The sequence below is a fragment of the Hippoglossus stenolepis genome, chromosome 7 (genome assembly GCF_022539355.2).
Source record: "Hippoglossus stenolepis isolate QCI-W04-F060 chromosome 7, HSTE1.2, whole genome shotgun sequence".
Lineage (NCBI taxonomy): Eukaryota > Metazoa > Chordata > Actinopteri > Pleuronectiformes > Pleuronectidae > Hippoglossus > Hippoglossus stenolepis.
In genome coordinates, this window is record NC_061489.1 from 11951772 (window position 1) to 11964692 (window position 12921).

General features: G+C 44.2%; 1 protein-coding gene across 2 annotated transcripts in view; it reads left to right on the forward strand.

Moving 5' to 3' along the window:
• Window positions 1-12526, forward strand: part of nlgn3a (neuroligin 3a) — a 121313-nt gene extending 108787 nt beyond the window's left edge. For both annotated transcript variants that reach the window (XM_035161933.2, XM_047340655.1), the window contains one exon: window positions 10568-12526. In XM_035161933.2, coding sequence (XP_035017824.1) covers window positions 10568-11426 — 859 coding nt within the window. In that variant the 3' untranslated portion in view covers window positions 11427-12526. The remainder of the gene's footprint in view (window positions 1-10567) is intronic.
• Window positions 12527-12921: the final 395 nt, after the last annotated feature.

Genomic DNA, 12921 nt, shown 5'->3' on the forward strand with positions numbered 1-12921 from the left:
ACAGAGGAGGAGATTTAATCCAGACGAACTGGACATGCAACATTTTTGTGCATGTTAAAAAACATAGCTTGTGGAATAAAGGACATTTTTGGTCAGTTTTTTGTAAATAGGAGGCAATCGAGTTGGAAGCTGTGTAAATCAGGGGGCGAGAAGATGTCTTTCATCACCCACAATGATTCTTGCCCTATTTGTGATTCTGGCTCTGTACATACATTCAATACTCGGTCATGTAAATCCCTGTTTTTTTTTTGTTTAAAAAAAAAAACTGAAGTGACAGTTGCTATAATATATCTATAAAGATGGACGACACCTCCTCCTGCAGGACATACATGCTGCTATCATGCTCATTTGGAGTCTGTTCATCGGGGATGGAGCCGTGGTAGCACGGTCTCGCGGATAAACACACTCGACCTATCGCCAGTCAGTCTCAACTGTAATCATGACATTTTCCCCCGTTTTTATAGAATCATGTGACAACCAGAAAAATAAACACTTGAACAAACAACAGTGTGATAAGAAGTACCGAAAATAACAGAAAGCATCTTTGAGAAAAATGTATTTAACATGTACTTTGACTTAGTTGGTTTTGTCCATGTCATTACCACTGAGGAGGTAAGATTTAGAGCCTATACTGCCGTCAGCCACCAGGTGGCGATCACTACACTTTGGCTTCACTTTTTGGGAGATGTCATGTCGTCCATCTTCATATCCAGTCTATGATTGCTACACACAACTGTTTTTATTTTGGCTTGCTACAGTTATCTCACCACTCTTAATTATTAGACTACAAAACTACATAAAAAAAACTTAGATAGCAGTACTAATTGATGCAGGAACTCAAGAGTTCTGACCAATCAGGAACTGGTACCAATGTATAAGTAAAAATCTTGAATAGAATTAAACAGGTGTTTGTATCATGGATTTAATACTAGTAACAACACAAATAACATTGTAAAATGATTGACACCATATACTAATAATACTATTATTTAAACAATGTAAATAATAGTAGTATTATTAGTATAACCATCGCTAAGTTAATAGTAACATAGAAACATCCTATGTCAGTCCTAGTAAAAGTATTTCAGTGCTACAGGAAACAAGCTGCAGGAAAAAGGTCCTACAATGGATTGTACAGGCCAGAAAAGTAATTTTTCAACAGACATTTTTTTCAGAGGTGTTTCTTTTTTTTTTTGCCTTGGCTTTCTGGGTTTCAGTCTGAAAACTTGGGACATATTGAATCTGAGCAAGATTAAATGTTCCTCCAGAATGTGTGCTGTGCTATTTGTGCTTGGCTGAGTGTTTGGGTTGAGCATGTGTGCATGACTGTCGGCCTTTCTGTGCACACACCGTGTGTGTGTGTGTGTGTGTGTGTGTGTGTGTGTGTGTGTGTGTGTGTGTGTGTTTGGCTGGAAATACTATCTATGCTCTATTATACCGAGGCCCAAAAGACACAGAGTTTTATCTGGGAGCCATATCACACTCTTGCCCTCAGCAGTATCGATTGCCTCAGCCTGAACCCAGTCGATCACTCGTACCCTGGGTGACTTCGCTCCCCACCACGCTCAATTTCACCCCCACCATCACAAAGTCTGCCCATTTTGTATGACGACTAGTAATCATTTCTAACAACTGAAATTTGATTTGGCAATCCCTGTTACCAGAGCGGTATTGATCCCATCCTGAAAGGGATGCCATCTGAAATCTTGTTCGTTTTTTTTATCTGTCTCTAAATCATCTGCTGTCCAATCAGGTGGCATTTACATCCAGTTGTCTGGCTGATAGGATAAGCCCAAGGCCACTGCCGCCTCTGCTAGATCCTTGAACTGCTAATGGCAGACTTGTGCAGATGGACTGATGTCGGCTGTTTTGTCTCCTCAAGGAAAAGCAAAGAGGTCCATCAGTGACGCTCGGACTAAACAGCTGTCTCCTCAGCCTGGCAGCCATGTTGTGTCAACACATACAAAGCTGCAATTTGTAGATCAGATGGAATTTTTTTCTAAGAATATTATCAGCTGTTATAATAAGAGAATGTTTTTAATTTTAATAAAAAAACACTTGAGGCCTGAAAGTAATAATACACAGTGCTCATCTCCAGAACTACTCTGAAATCAGAGCCTGCCACGTCAATGAAATAAATTTGATGGACGATGACATGAGAGCCTTCCCATCTTAGTACTGTGGTCAGTGAGGTTTCTGTAACCGTGATCCCTCTTTTACACCAAAATTAGTGGCTAAACACAGGTTTTTTAAACGTGGGTCAACCCGCTAATGAAGAATTGACTTCTTCCCCATTACCAGTCAATGAACTTGCCTTTCTTTTTTTTTTAATCCTGGTGTTATTTTCCAGATGTTCAACATCTCAAACACACCAGTGAAGCTCTCTCTCACCTCGCTGTCGTGCCAGTTTTGCATATGCACGACACAAAGAAAAACAATGCTGTCGCTCTTTGTTCCCATGATATAAAAAGTACAGAAACGTTCATGGCTATTTACGCGCCCAGGCCTTGAAGTTCAATGTGCATTATAACAATGTGCAGGAAAAGGTGCAGCGTCCAGCCTCCAAAAATAAAGAAGAAGAAATTAGCGTGTTCACAAGGGTGTCATGTTTCCATCACTGCCAATCGGAGCCGATAAAAACCTGTGTCTGCTGCAGAGTCACTTAACCATGGTGTTAGTGGGTTTTTTGACCAGTGGAAAAGAAGCATAACATGGTAATCACAGAGAGCAGAGACCAAACTAAGTAGCACTGTTCTGCTGACCACATTAGTTTTGTAGCTTTCTGCACCACAGATGATCATGATTCGAGTGGGGGGGTAGCTGGGTGGATAAACAGGACATGGATCTGCGTTTGCCACTCCATAGTGTGTCGCCTTGGCCTAACTCCAGGCAAGGCGATTACTGGCAGACCACAATTAGGCACTCAGATGGTAAAGAGCCTGGGATTAGATCCCCGGATAATAGGAAAACTCGGCGTGCTGGTAATTGTACTCCAGCTCACGTAAAGGAATCTACCATAAACTGTCCAAAGGGGGGGATTCTAAAGTTCATCCGCCTCATTCAGACCGACCAAAGGGAAATAAACGTCTCTTCGTCCGACACCACCCAAGCCAGTCTGGCTCTAGAGGACATCCTCTTAATTAAAACCCAGTTGAATTCCCTCTGCCTCTGTGGCCCTTCCAACAGCCATCCTCCCTATATCTATTGCCCCCTTCCAGATGTTGAATGAACTGAGCTGACCCAGATTGCACTTCCATAGCCTCATCCTTAAATCGTTGTAGAAACATGTGTGACACGATGTTGAGACACTTGGGCTCCATGTCAACAGTGAGTATCATAGCAGCCTCCCGCCCCAAAAGCTCTTCCTGTCCCTGGCTCTCATGTGTCATCTTTACAGGGCAAATCCCTGCCCGTGTGTTTTATTTTTTTCCTCCATCAGTGTCAGTGAAGCATAAAAGCATATAGTGAGTGCACGCTGTCAAATCTTCTTAGTGTGTGTGTGTGCGCGTGCATATGTGTGTGTTTACACTATGAGGCTGCTCTTTCCTGAGAGTGAGGGATGTTTCAGAAGCCGGGGATTTACTCAGCTCAGAGTTATTTTTCTGGCTGCAACATTTGTTTTACTATTGACAGGCAAAAATTGGCCCACGCTTTATTGCCACAACAACAACTTCTTCCTCTGCACAGTTTCGCCGAAAAACGTACGTCCACACGCTGCGACTTCCACACCCTCTCGCGCACAAATGCAAGCACAGCAACACGGCTGTGCACAAAAAAAACACAGGGAGAGCACCTCGGAATAGACAGGATGATGAAAAGCTCAGAAAAGATCAATCGTTACATATCATTAGTGTTTTGAATGTGTTGCACCATCTCTCCACTTGGTGGGTTTTTTTCGCCTGTTGGCTGGTGCTCATTTCCCCTGTAATGTGTGTGAACTGCGCCACACGCTGTGCAGGGATGCAGGGCTGTGTTTTTAAAGATTGCAGCAGTCATGTGCTGGATTTTTCCTCCATCCTCCTCTCTCACTCATTATTCTATTCACCTTGTGCCGCACCGCCCATTTTTTCTTAACGTTTCCGATCGTATCCGTTCTTCAGATTTTGCACTTTGCTAGCATGCACGCTAGCATTTGTATTGCAGTCCAAATATGCAGTATTGATTGCTTTCTTTTTAGAGACAACAGCTGTCAACCAATACAAGTGTCGAGGGAAGTAGCTACAGTGCATCTGTAGTGACATTTAACAGACAACGCTTCGATTTAAAATGCTGCTTGTTGATTTTTTTTTCCTCCTCTAAAGAGTTAACGACAAGCACACATCAACCGCTTCCCCCATCTGACCTCATTCACGCGGCCTCAGCCTTTTCTTTTACCCCAGCTGTCTGCAAGTTACATCACCCGTCCCTGATCCCCCCCCCTCTCCCTTGTCCTTTCTCCAGATTATCCCCCCACCACTTCCCTTTAGCTTCCTTCGTTAGGGCCAACTCAACCTGCACCAGGAGTCTGGGAACGCTTGGCATTGTGGGACAGCACAGCCCACAAACAGCCACCTACCTACTCCATTAAATAGGCACTCACTTGATAGGAGATTTGTAGCCAATATCCTGATTTGCATTAGAGAAGGTAAGGAAGTGGTGTGGCTTGTTAAGGGGCCTGGATGCCATTGATCGGTGTCCTCACTGTGCGCTGAATGTAATGAGGAGGACAGCGGGGGGAGGAGGTGAAGAGGAAGTAGATCTGCTTGTGGTCGACAATATGGAAGTGGTTGTCATATTATAACTGCGGTAAATACTGATAATATTAATGTTAAGTAATCAACAATAGCAATTTAGAAGTGGCAGAAAGCTGCTAATTGGTTATAAGAGAGAGTGTGTGTGTGTGGTGGCGGTGGTGGTGGTGGTGGTGTGGGGGTGTTAGAGGAGGGGAGGGGTTTTGTTTGCTGCCACTCATCTAATCAAACAAATCAATAGCATCCATAATAAGGAGTGGTCAGAGAGCCGTGTCCTCCAACACTTCTGCACGCCCCAAAGTCACAGCGCCTCGCCCTGCATCATTTAGCCTGCTGAACCCAAGGCTGCCATTAAATATGAGCCACGCATCACTCAGCCCTCTGCCCCAGCATGCAGCCACATGAAGGGCAAAAGAGCACAGCCCGACAATGTGCCCAGTCAGTGCTAGAGTCGCCCTCTGTACAACGTGCAAAGATAAAATCCACAAACAGAATTGGACTGAGTGGGTTTATTCAAAATTTACACCGAATGCAAGGAGAAGCTGTTTGGAAGCGTCTGTTGGAGTGGAAATCACAATTAGCTGCTCACTTTGTGTTACCTGGTAAGTACATAAATAACTGCAGGGGATGAATTTGTTACACAACAGTTACAACAGTCACTGAAAAGACTGGCTGCAACTTCACACACTTTAGCAGCTTAGCAAAATGAGCATCAGTGGATCGCTGAATAAATGCGTGGCTCCTTGTTTTATGTCGAGAAACTATACTCGGATGAGTATTCAGAGACCTTGAGTGTAAGGAAAATAGATTCTCGTCTCCAGCCTAAGGGCACCTAAACGTGTCTTTTCGGATTTGGTGATGGCTAGGTCTATGATCATTCAAGCGCTTCAAATTACATCAGGATGAAAAGGGGAAGGAGGTACATGGAAAATGAAAAAAAGAAAGAAAATGATAATCATTCTTCCCCCTTATCTACCTTTTACATCGGTGCTTGCAGATAAGGGTTGGAATAGGTAATGAGCTCAGGCCGTGTTCTGCCACATGTGTAGGTATAGAGCTGAGAGTCGTGTCTGTCATCCAAGAGGCGCAGCGATTTAAAGGAGAGCAGAAAAGAAGAGGTGTTTTATTCTTAATTCTCTTTGGAGAGGCTCGTCATCATCCCTGCGTGGCGTGTACGGCTTTGTGAAATGTGACATGTCTTGGATTCAAGTGCTGCACTTGTGTGGCCCCGGAGGTCAATACACCACGGTGCGTCATAAAAACAAAAACACACAAACACATGCAGGTGCACAAAGACCCGAGATGAAGTGCGCGCACACACATAAATACAAACACCCAGTCGATGAGAGGTACAAGCACATGGGAGCACTTAAACACGCATGGCAGGCCAAGGTTAGCAGGGGTCAGCAGGTCATCATGAGGGGAGGGGGGGACCGAGGAGGAGATGAAGGCGATGGTTTATAGCTGCACAGCCATATGAACACATCAGAGGAAATCTGAAAGGCCATTAAAACGCCTGCTTTTATGGGTGTAATAATCCCTCTCCTCGGCCTGGGAGTCCAGCCACAGCTCCAATGACCATCCGGATTAAGTGGGAGGTCTGACAGGAGGCAAGCTATCAGCTAATGCACGGGAGGCTCCGAGAGCCCAACAGGACCACAGACATAACATTATGCCAGAGCCGTTCATACAAGTCACAGAGAAAGCGTTTGCTGTCGAGCTGAACACATACAGTGAGCTCGGGAAGTGTTTGGACAAGGACGTTTTTAATATTTGAATTTGAAATGATACGATGAGCCTGAGGTTTGAGTGTCATTTGAGGATTTGAACAGACATCAAACAAACATGCGAAGCAGTTCAGCCTTTTTTGTACGTGTCACCGTTTTCTGACATGATAAGATAATGTGTAATATATGGTTTTTCTGACTATTGGTACCGTAGCTAATTGTCAAACAAATCTTACCTCCTGTTTAAGACTGTTTTGTTTTTCAGCAGTGGTTTATTGGAGCAGTCTTTGTAGTCATTAAATGTTTTCATATACAAACTAATAGGAGCACAGAGCCAAAAGAAAGTTCACTGTTCACACACTAATGGTGCATTGTTCCCTTAATCCATAACACAAATTAATTATTTACAGTACATAATACATACTAATCATCATAGTGTAGATGTAGCAGCTACTATTGTACTATTGTACGATGTAAATATTCAATAATTTTGACACTTCCTCGGTCAAACTTTGCAGCCTTTGAACATCACTGACCATAATCCTTCATCTTACTGCAGCTGTTCCCCCACATAGTGTTCATCAGCAGCACACTCACCAGCCTGCCGTGTTTGCCATGAACTCTGAAATGGGTTTGCATGTTTGTATGAGAGGCAGTGATACGTGGCCATGTTCTGGATGCTGAACAGCTTAGTGTGTTGAACATGTAGGAATATTGCATGTGTGGAGGAGTGAAGAAAAAGGAAAATACAGGCCATGATGTAACAACTGTATAATACTACTACTATAATAATAATAATAATAATAATAATAATAATAATTTTATGCATTAGAATATAATGTAATATGTAGTAACTATTATGCAGCAATGATGGGTGACGGCAGACTGGTCCATCATAGAGCGAGGGAGGAAATTAGACCCCAATGTGTGTGTGTGTGTGTGTGTGTGCATGTTCTTTAGGTGTGTTCATCCAATTGTATGTGTCTATGAAAAAGGAAAACAATTAATACTATCACTACCATCAACACCAACAATATTAGTATTATTACCATAATTATTATGGTAAATTATATTAAAAATAAGTACACGAACATTATTAATAATAAGGAGATTAATATCAATAATTGTAATATTAATTATAATAATACAAATAACAACAACAACAATAATAGATGTTGGAGCAGAACTTTATCTGAAAAATTACTTAACAATATCATAGATTGTCATGATAATAATTTGCAATAATCTTATCAAATGAAATTGAAAACATTAGCATGCTTTCGGTCCGTTTTGAGTATAGTTATTGTCGTTTTTCTTGTGTGAGCACACGACATTAAAAAGCTGCTCAGAATAATAAGTAGATGAATTGTAATTATATGTATTATGTGACTGTAAAGATGGACAGATTTAGTTTGTCCTCATATTCTTACAAAGGGAAGACAAAGTAACACCTAACTGTGAGACTTTCATTACAAAGTGCATATAATCACATTCACTCTGAAGGTGATCATTATAGGACAATTGCACTGGATTATATTGCACAGGTGTGATTCAGTGAACCACCGGTAATTTCCGCACAGAACTGGGACAGATTGCCACCTGCAGGAAACTTCAGCAGGGACGACAGCTCTATTTTACCGTGTGGAAAAGCACAGCGGCACATCGACACTCGGGAAACATTATAAAGCGGATCTCTCTACATTTCATCACACAGCAGCCAGTAAGACTCGGTACAAATAGAGTTGGGTAACCTAGTAGCCCTCAGCACACTGAGCAGCAGAAAGTGAGCTCGGATCACTCCCTCTGACTCCGCAGCTCAGGGCAGCACTTCAAAGCAGCGAACGGCCCAAAGTTGAGCTGCACTGCTAGAAACTGTTCAAAGGAATGTACCCTGTTTACTATTGACTTTGCAACAATTACCCAAGCATATGTGTATGTAATTAGATAAGGCAGCCAGTTGTTCTCTAATGCGGCAAATCAAATTAACTAAAGATGCCACATTGATTTCTTTGTGTTCCCTAAATTATTCATCTTCAGTTGCACTGAACCAGCCAGCCACCAAAGAGCTTTTCTAACTCCTCCGCACCGTCTCTCCCCTGCACACTGATAAGATCTACCCGAGCACCTTTTTCAATTTTTTTGCTTATCACAATTCTGCAAATTGACCCTCCTGAATGGAGCATTTGCTGCATTAATGCCGGGAATGCCCATTAACAGAAATTGCTGTGCCTCCATTACTGTTGCCGTGTGCGTGCATGTATGTTCTTTAGAGTTGGGTGAAATTTGCTTGCATGTGTGTGTGTGTGATGGCACGCACCGGGGCCGCTGAGAGAATTCATGAAGCACGAAGACTGCAGACATCCACGTCCCAGGCCGCTTCATTGACGTCCTGTTCTCTGGCATGTTGCACACAGGGAGATCAATATGACCTTACCTCCACCACCCGCTCCTTTGAAACTTAATTACTGATATTCAGCTACAAAGTCATCATAGTCTGGCTGTCAATATTCATTGGGGATCATTACGGGCCTAATAAAAGAGGTTATTTACGGGCTGCTCTGCTGACACCGGCACAGGTCCAGGGATTCAGCTCCAGCCATCTCAATTTGCTTTACCTCTCTCTCCCTCTCTTTCTCTCCTCCTCTCTCTCTCTCTCTCTCTCTCTCTCTCCCTCTCTTTCTCTCCTCCTCTCTCTCTCTCTCTCTCTCTCTCCCTCCTCTCTCTCTCTCTCTCTCTCTCTCTCTCTCTCCCACTCTCACCTCTCCCAGAAGCACTGACCTGAAAAAGAAAAATTGACAGCAGAGAAACTAACAGGAGAGAGGATGGAGGGTGAATTCTTCTGGCACGGCTTTTAATTCTCTTGGCCATGTTTGGAGGTTTTTCAGCCCTGTGCCTGAAAAAAAAAAAAGCCGCCATATCTCTAAATCCCCAACAAAATTTGAACCCTTCTCGCCACTAACATTGCAGGCAGAGCCGCGAAGGGATATTTCATGACATTTAGAGAAATGTCGTGCGGATCCCTGCCTCCGTGCAACAACAGAGCTTTAACTTCTCGGCTCCGCCACCAATTATTGTTTTCAAGTCTGCGGCGCTATTCGACAGGTTCTTCCACAGAAAGTAATTTCATCAGAACCAAGAGCAATACCGAGGCCCAACTCACAACTCCCACACCTGAAATTGTACGTGCCAACAAGGCTACAAGGAGTTGTGTGATTGTGGGAGATTGCTATATGTTAATTCATTCAATAAATCAATAGCTTCACTGTAATTGAAATGGGTGATGGCCATCCCCTGTTGGGGCAACGTGTCGAAACACTCAAAGGGGGAACAGTGAACTCTCTAGGTGAAAGGAGGTACTGCATCCAGCAAAAAAAAAAAAAATCTCCTCAATCCTATTTGTCTCACGCTTTCAGTCTCACACACAGACTGATATCCTCAAATCCACACATACACACGCTGATATGCAGCTCCCTCTTAGTATCTTGATTAATATGGTCCACTTTACATCAGTACGCTGGATGCCAATGCACACTGTGCTGCCTTCCCTGAGCAATTAGCGGAGGGGCTCCACCAGCGTTGGATTATCAACAAGATGCCTCCTGACGCGAGCCCTACAGCCTACTGACTTATTCATATGTGTTTACTTTAAAAGCCTCTGCCCTGGTTTTTGTGGGTGGGCTGCATCAGAACTGTAGTGAGAGCAACATCGTGGGAGAAGGGGGGAGGAGAGGGGTGAGGGGATGCACATTATGCCCACAGAGAGGTGCTTGAGAGGGCAGAGGGACTGGGTCATGCCTCATTGAGCTCTTGTGGTAGAAATAAAACTGTAAGTATGTGTGGTGCTGGAAACATTTTAAATCAGTTGTACAGAAAGTGAGATACAAACCACACCTGGATCAAATGTTGCTATTGGGGGATTGTGCGTTTGTGGGTTTTGCAAAAGCAAGATCACATAGTTGTCTTGTTGTCTTAAGCTGCAACTGATCCTGTCATGTTTTCCCTATGGTTTTTTATGTGCCTATCCCCACATTAATGCAAGAGCATGAATAATTAACTGCGCTTTCAAAATGTAATTTAACTCTGTCACGTCTGTGTCTTCTCCGTCTGTAGGGATCCCAACAAACCGGTTCCCCAGGACACCAAGTTCATCCACACCAAGGCCAACCGCTTCGAAGAGGTGGCCTGGTCCAAGTACAACCCCCAGGACCAGCTGTACCTGCATATCGGCCTGAAGCCACGTGTGCGCGACCACTACCGCGCCACCAAAGTGGCCTTCTGGAAACACCTAGTGCCCCATCTGTACAACCTCCACGACATGTTCCACTACACCTCCACCACCACCAAAGTGCCCCCGCCAGAGACCACGCAGAACAACCTGTCCACCAAGAGACCCAACGGGAAAACCTCCTGGCCATTCAACACCAAGCGGCCTCCCATGTCCCCGGCCTACAACAGTGAGGACAAAGACACTTGGAACGACGATGAGGAGACGGGGCCACTGGTGGTGGAGAATCCTCGGGATTATTCCACAGAGCTCAGCGTCACCATCGCCGTCGGAGCCTCGCTGCTGTTCCTCAACGTGCTGGCCTTCGCTGCCCTCTACTACCGCAAGGACAAGCGGCGGCAGGACTCCGGCCATGGGCAGCCCAGCCCACAGCGCCAGACCACCTCCAACGACATTGGCCACCACGCGCCCGAGGAAGAGATCATGTCGCTGCAGATGAACCAGACGCACCATGAGTGCGAGGCGGGGAACAGCAACGAGGGGGCCCTTCGCTTGGCCTCGCTGCCCGACTACACGCTCACTCTGCGGCGCTCTCCAGACGACATCCCCCTCATGACCCCCAACACTATCACCATGATCCCCAATTCCCTGGTGGGCATGCCCAACCTGCACCCGTACAACACCTTCACAACCGGCTTCAACTCCACCGGCCTGCCGCACTCCCACTCAACCACCCGTGTATAGCTTTAGGAGGCCAGGGACAGCCGGCGCAGGCGGCAGGGTGGGTGGGAGGGCGATTGTGTCGGTGGCGGAGGAGGAGGAGCAGGCGAACGAACAAACGGAGGAGAGGATTGTGTTTTATAAATATCACAGGGAGGGGGAGGGCTACGAGGGGGAGGGCAGGAGTCGGATTAAAATGTGAAGAGATTTAACTAGACTTTTACAACGAGGAGAGTTGCTGAGAGCTCTCTGTGGATGTCAAGTTGTGCAGAGCTGCCAAAATCAAACTGCTTCCCTTCCTCTGATCGGGGGGAAGGGGGTCTTTCTGCAGTGTTTTTTTCTAAAATAATCATTTTAAAAGCCTTTTTAAGCAGACTGAGGACATATCAACACTTTTTTTTCTTGAATTCATAACAGAAATAAAGAAAAAGTGCTTTTTATTTCCCATCCCTTGCTCCTGCGGGAGACACATCTAGAAGGATGGCCTCTGCGTCAATATTCGCGAAAAATGTTTTTAATTGCTTCTTTCTTTTGTTTTACGTTTCAATGCCTTACGAAGCTTGTTCTTTTTTGTCATTATTTCTATTCCCTGAGACTATTCCAAGTGGAGCCTGTTACAAAGCAGATGAGACTCAAAGATGAGAGACTGAATCGAGGATGGGAACCTAGAGGATATGCAGATGTAGAGATTTTATGCCCATTTTGGGCAACTTTTTTTTTTTTCTTTCTGTTGTGTATCAACACAACAACAACAGCCACACAAATGATGTTATCTTTTTTTTTTTGCATATAGAAATAATTTGTGTGGGACAGCACTTGCTGAGAGGAAGCAGAGATAAATACTATGTTACTGTGATTGTTTTGTTAAGAAAAAAAGTGCATCTTTTACAGCCAATTTATCTGTTAAGCTATCCGATATTATCTCCACAAAGTGTGCACGTACACATGCTGCTTAGAGCACCTGTGTGTTTGTGTGCATGTGAAAATGATTTCTCATTCCTCGCGTGCAAGTGCAGTGAAGAGACACATTGTCGGAACTTGCAAATGCGGGAGTAGAGAAAGAGTGTGTGTGTGTGTGTGTGTGAGAGAGAGAGAGAGAGAGAGAGAGAGAGAGAGAGAGTGTAAGTGAGTGTGTGTGTGCACCTGTTTTTTTTGTTTGTAGGTTGTACAACGTGGTTTGCAGGGGGGGGTTGGGGGCGGGAGGGTACTTTCTCATGTCGTTGATTTTGGTTCACCACCAGTAGTGTTCCTGCTGCGTCTCTGGGTGTCTGTCTTTGCAAAATAGCTCTTTTGTTATTTTCAAAGTTATATATGTCTAATTTTGCTTAAAGATTAAAGAATAAATCTATTATTTTATGTGTAAGAGAAAAAAAAATGGCTAAAGATTCAACTGAACTAACTGACATGATTCCATTGACTTTGTAAGAGTCCCTCTTCGAAAAGCAGACAGTGGCCTGTTTGCACTGAATAAACCTACATCAGTGCACACCTGTATTTCTTTGAATATATATATATAAAT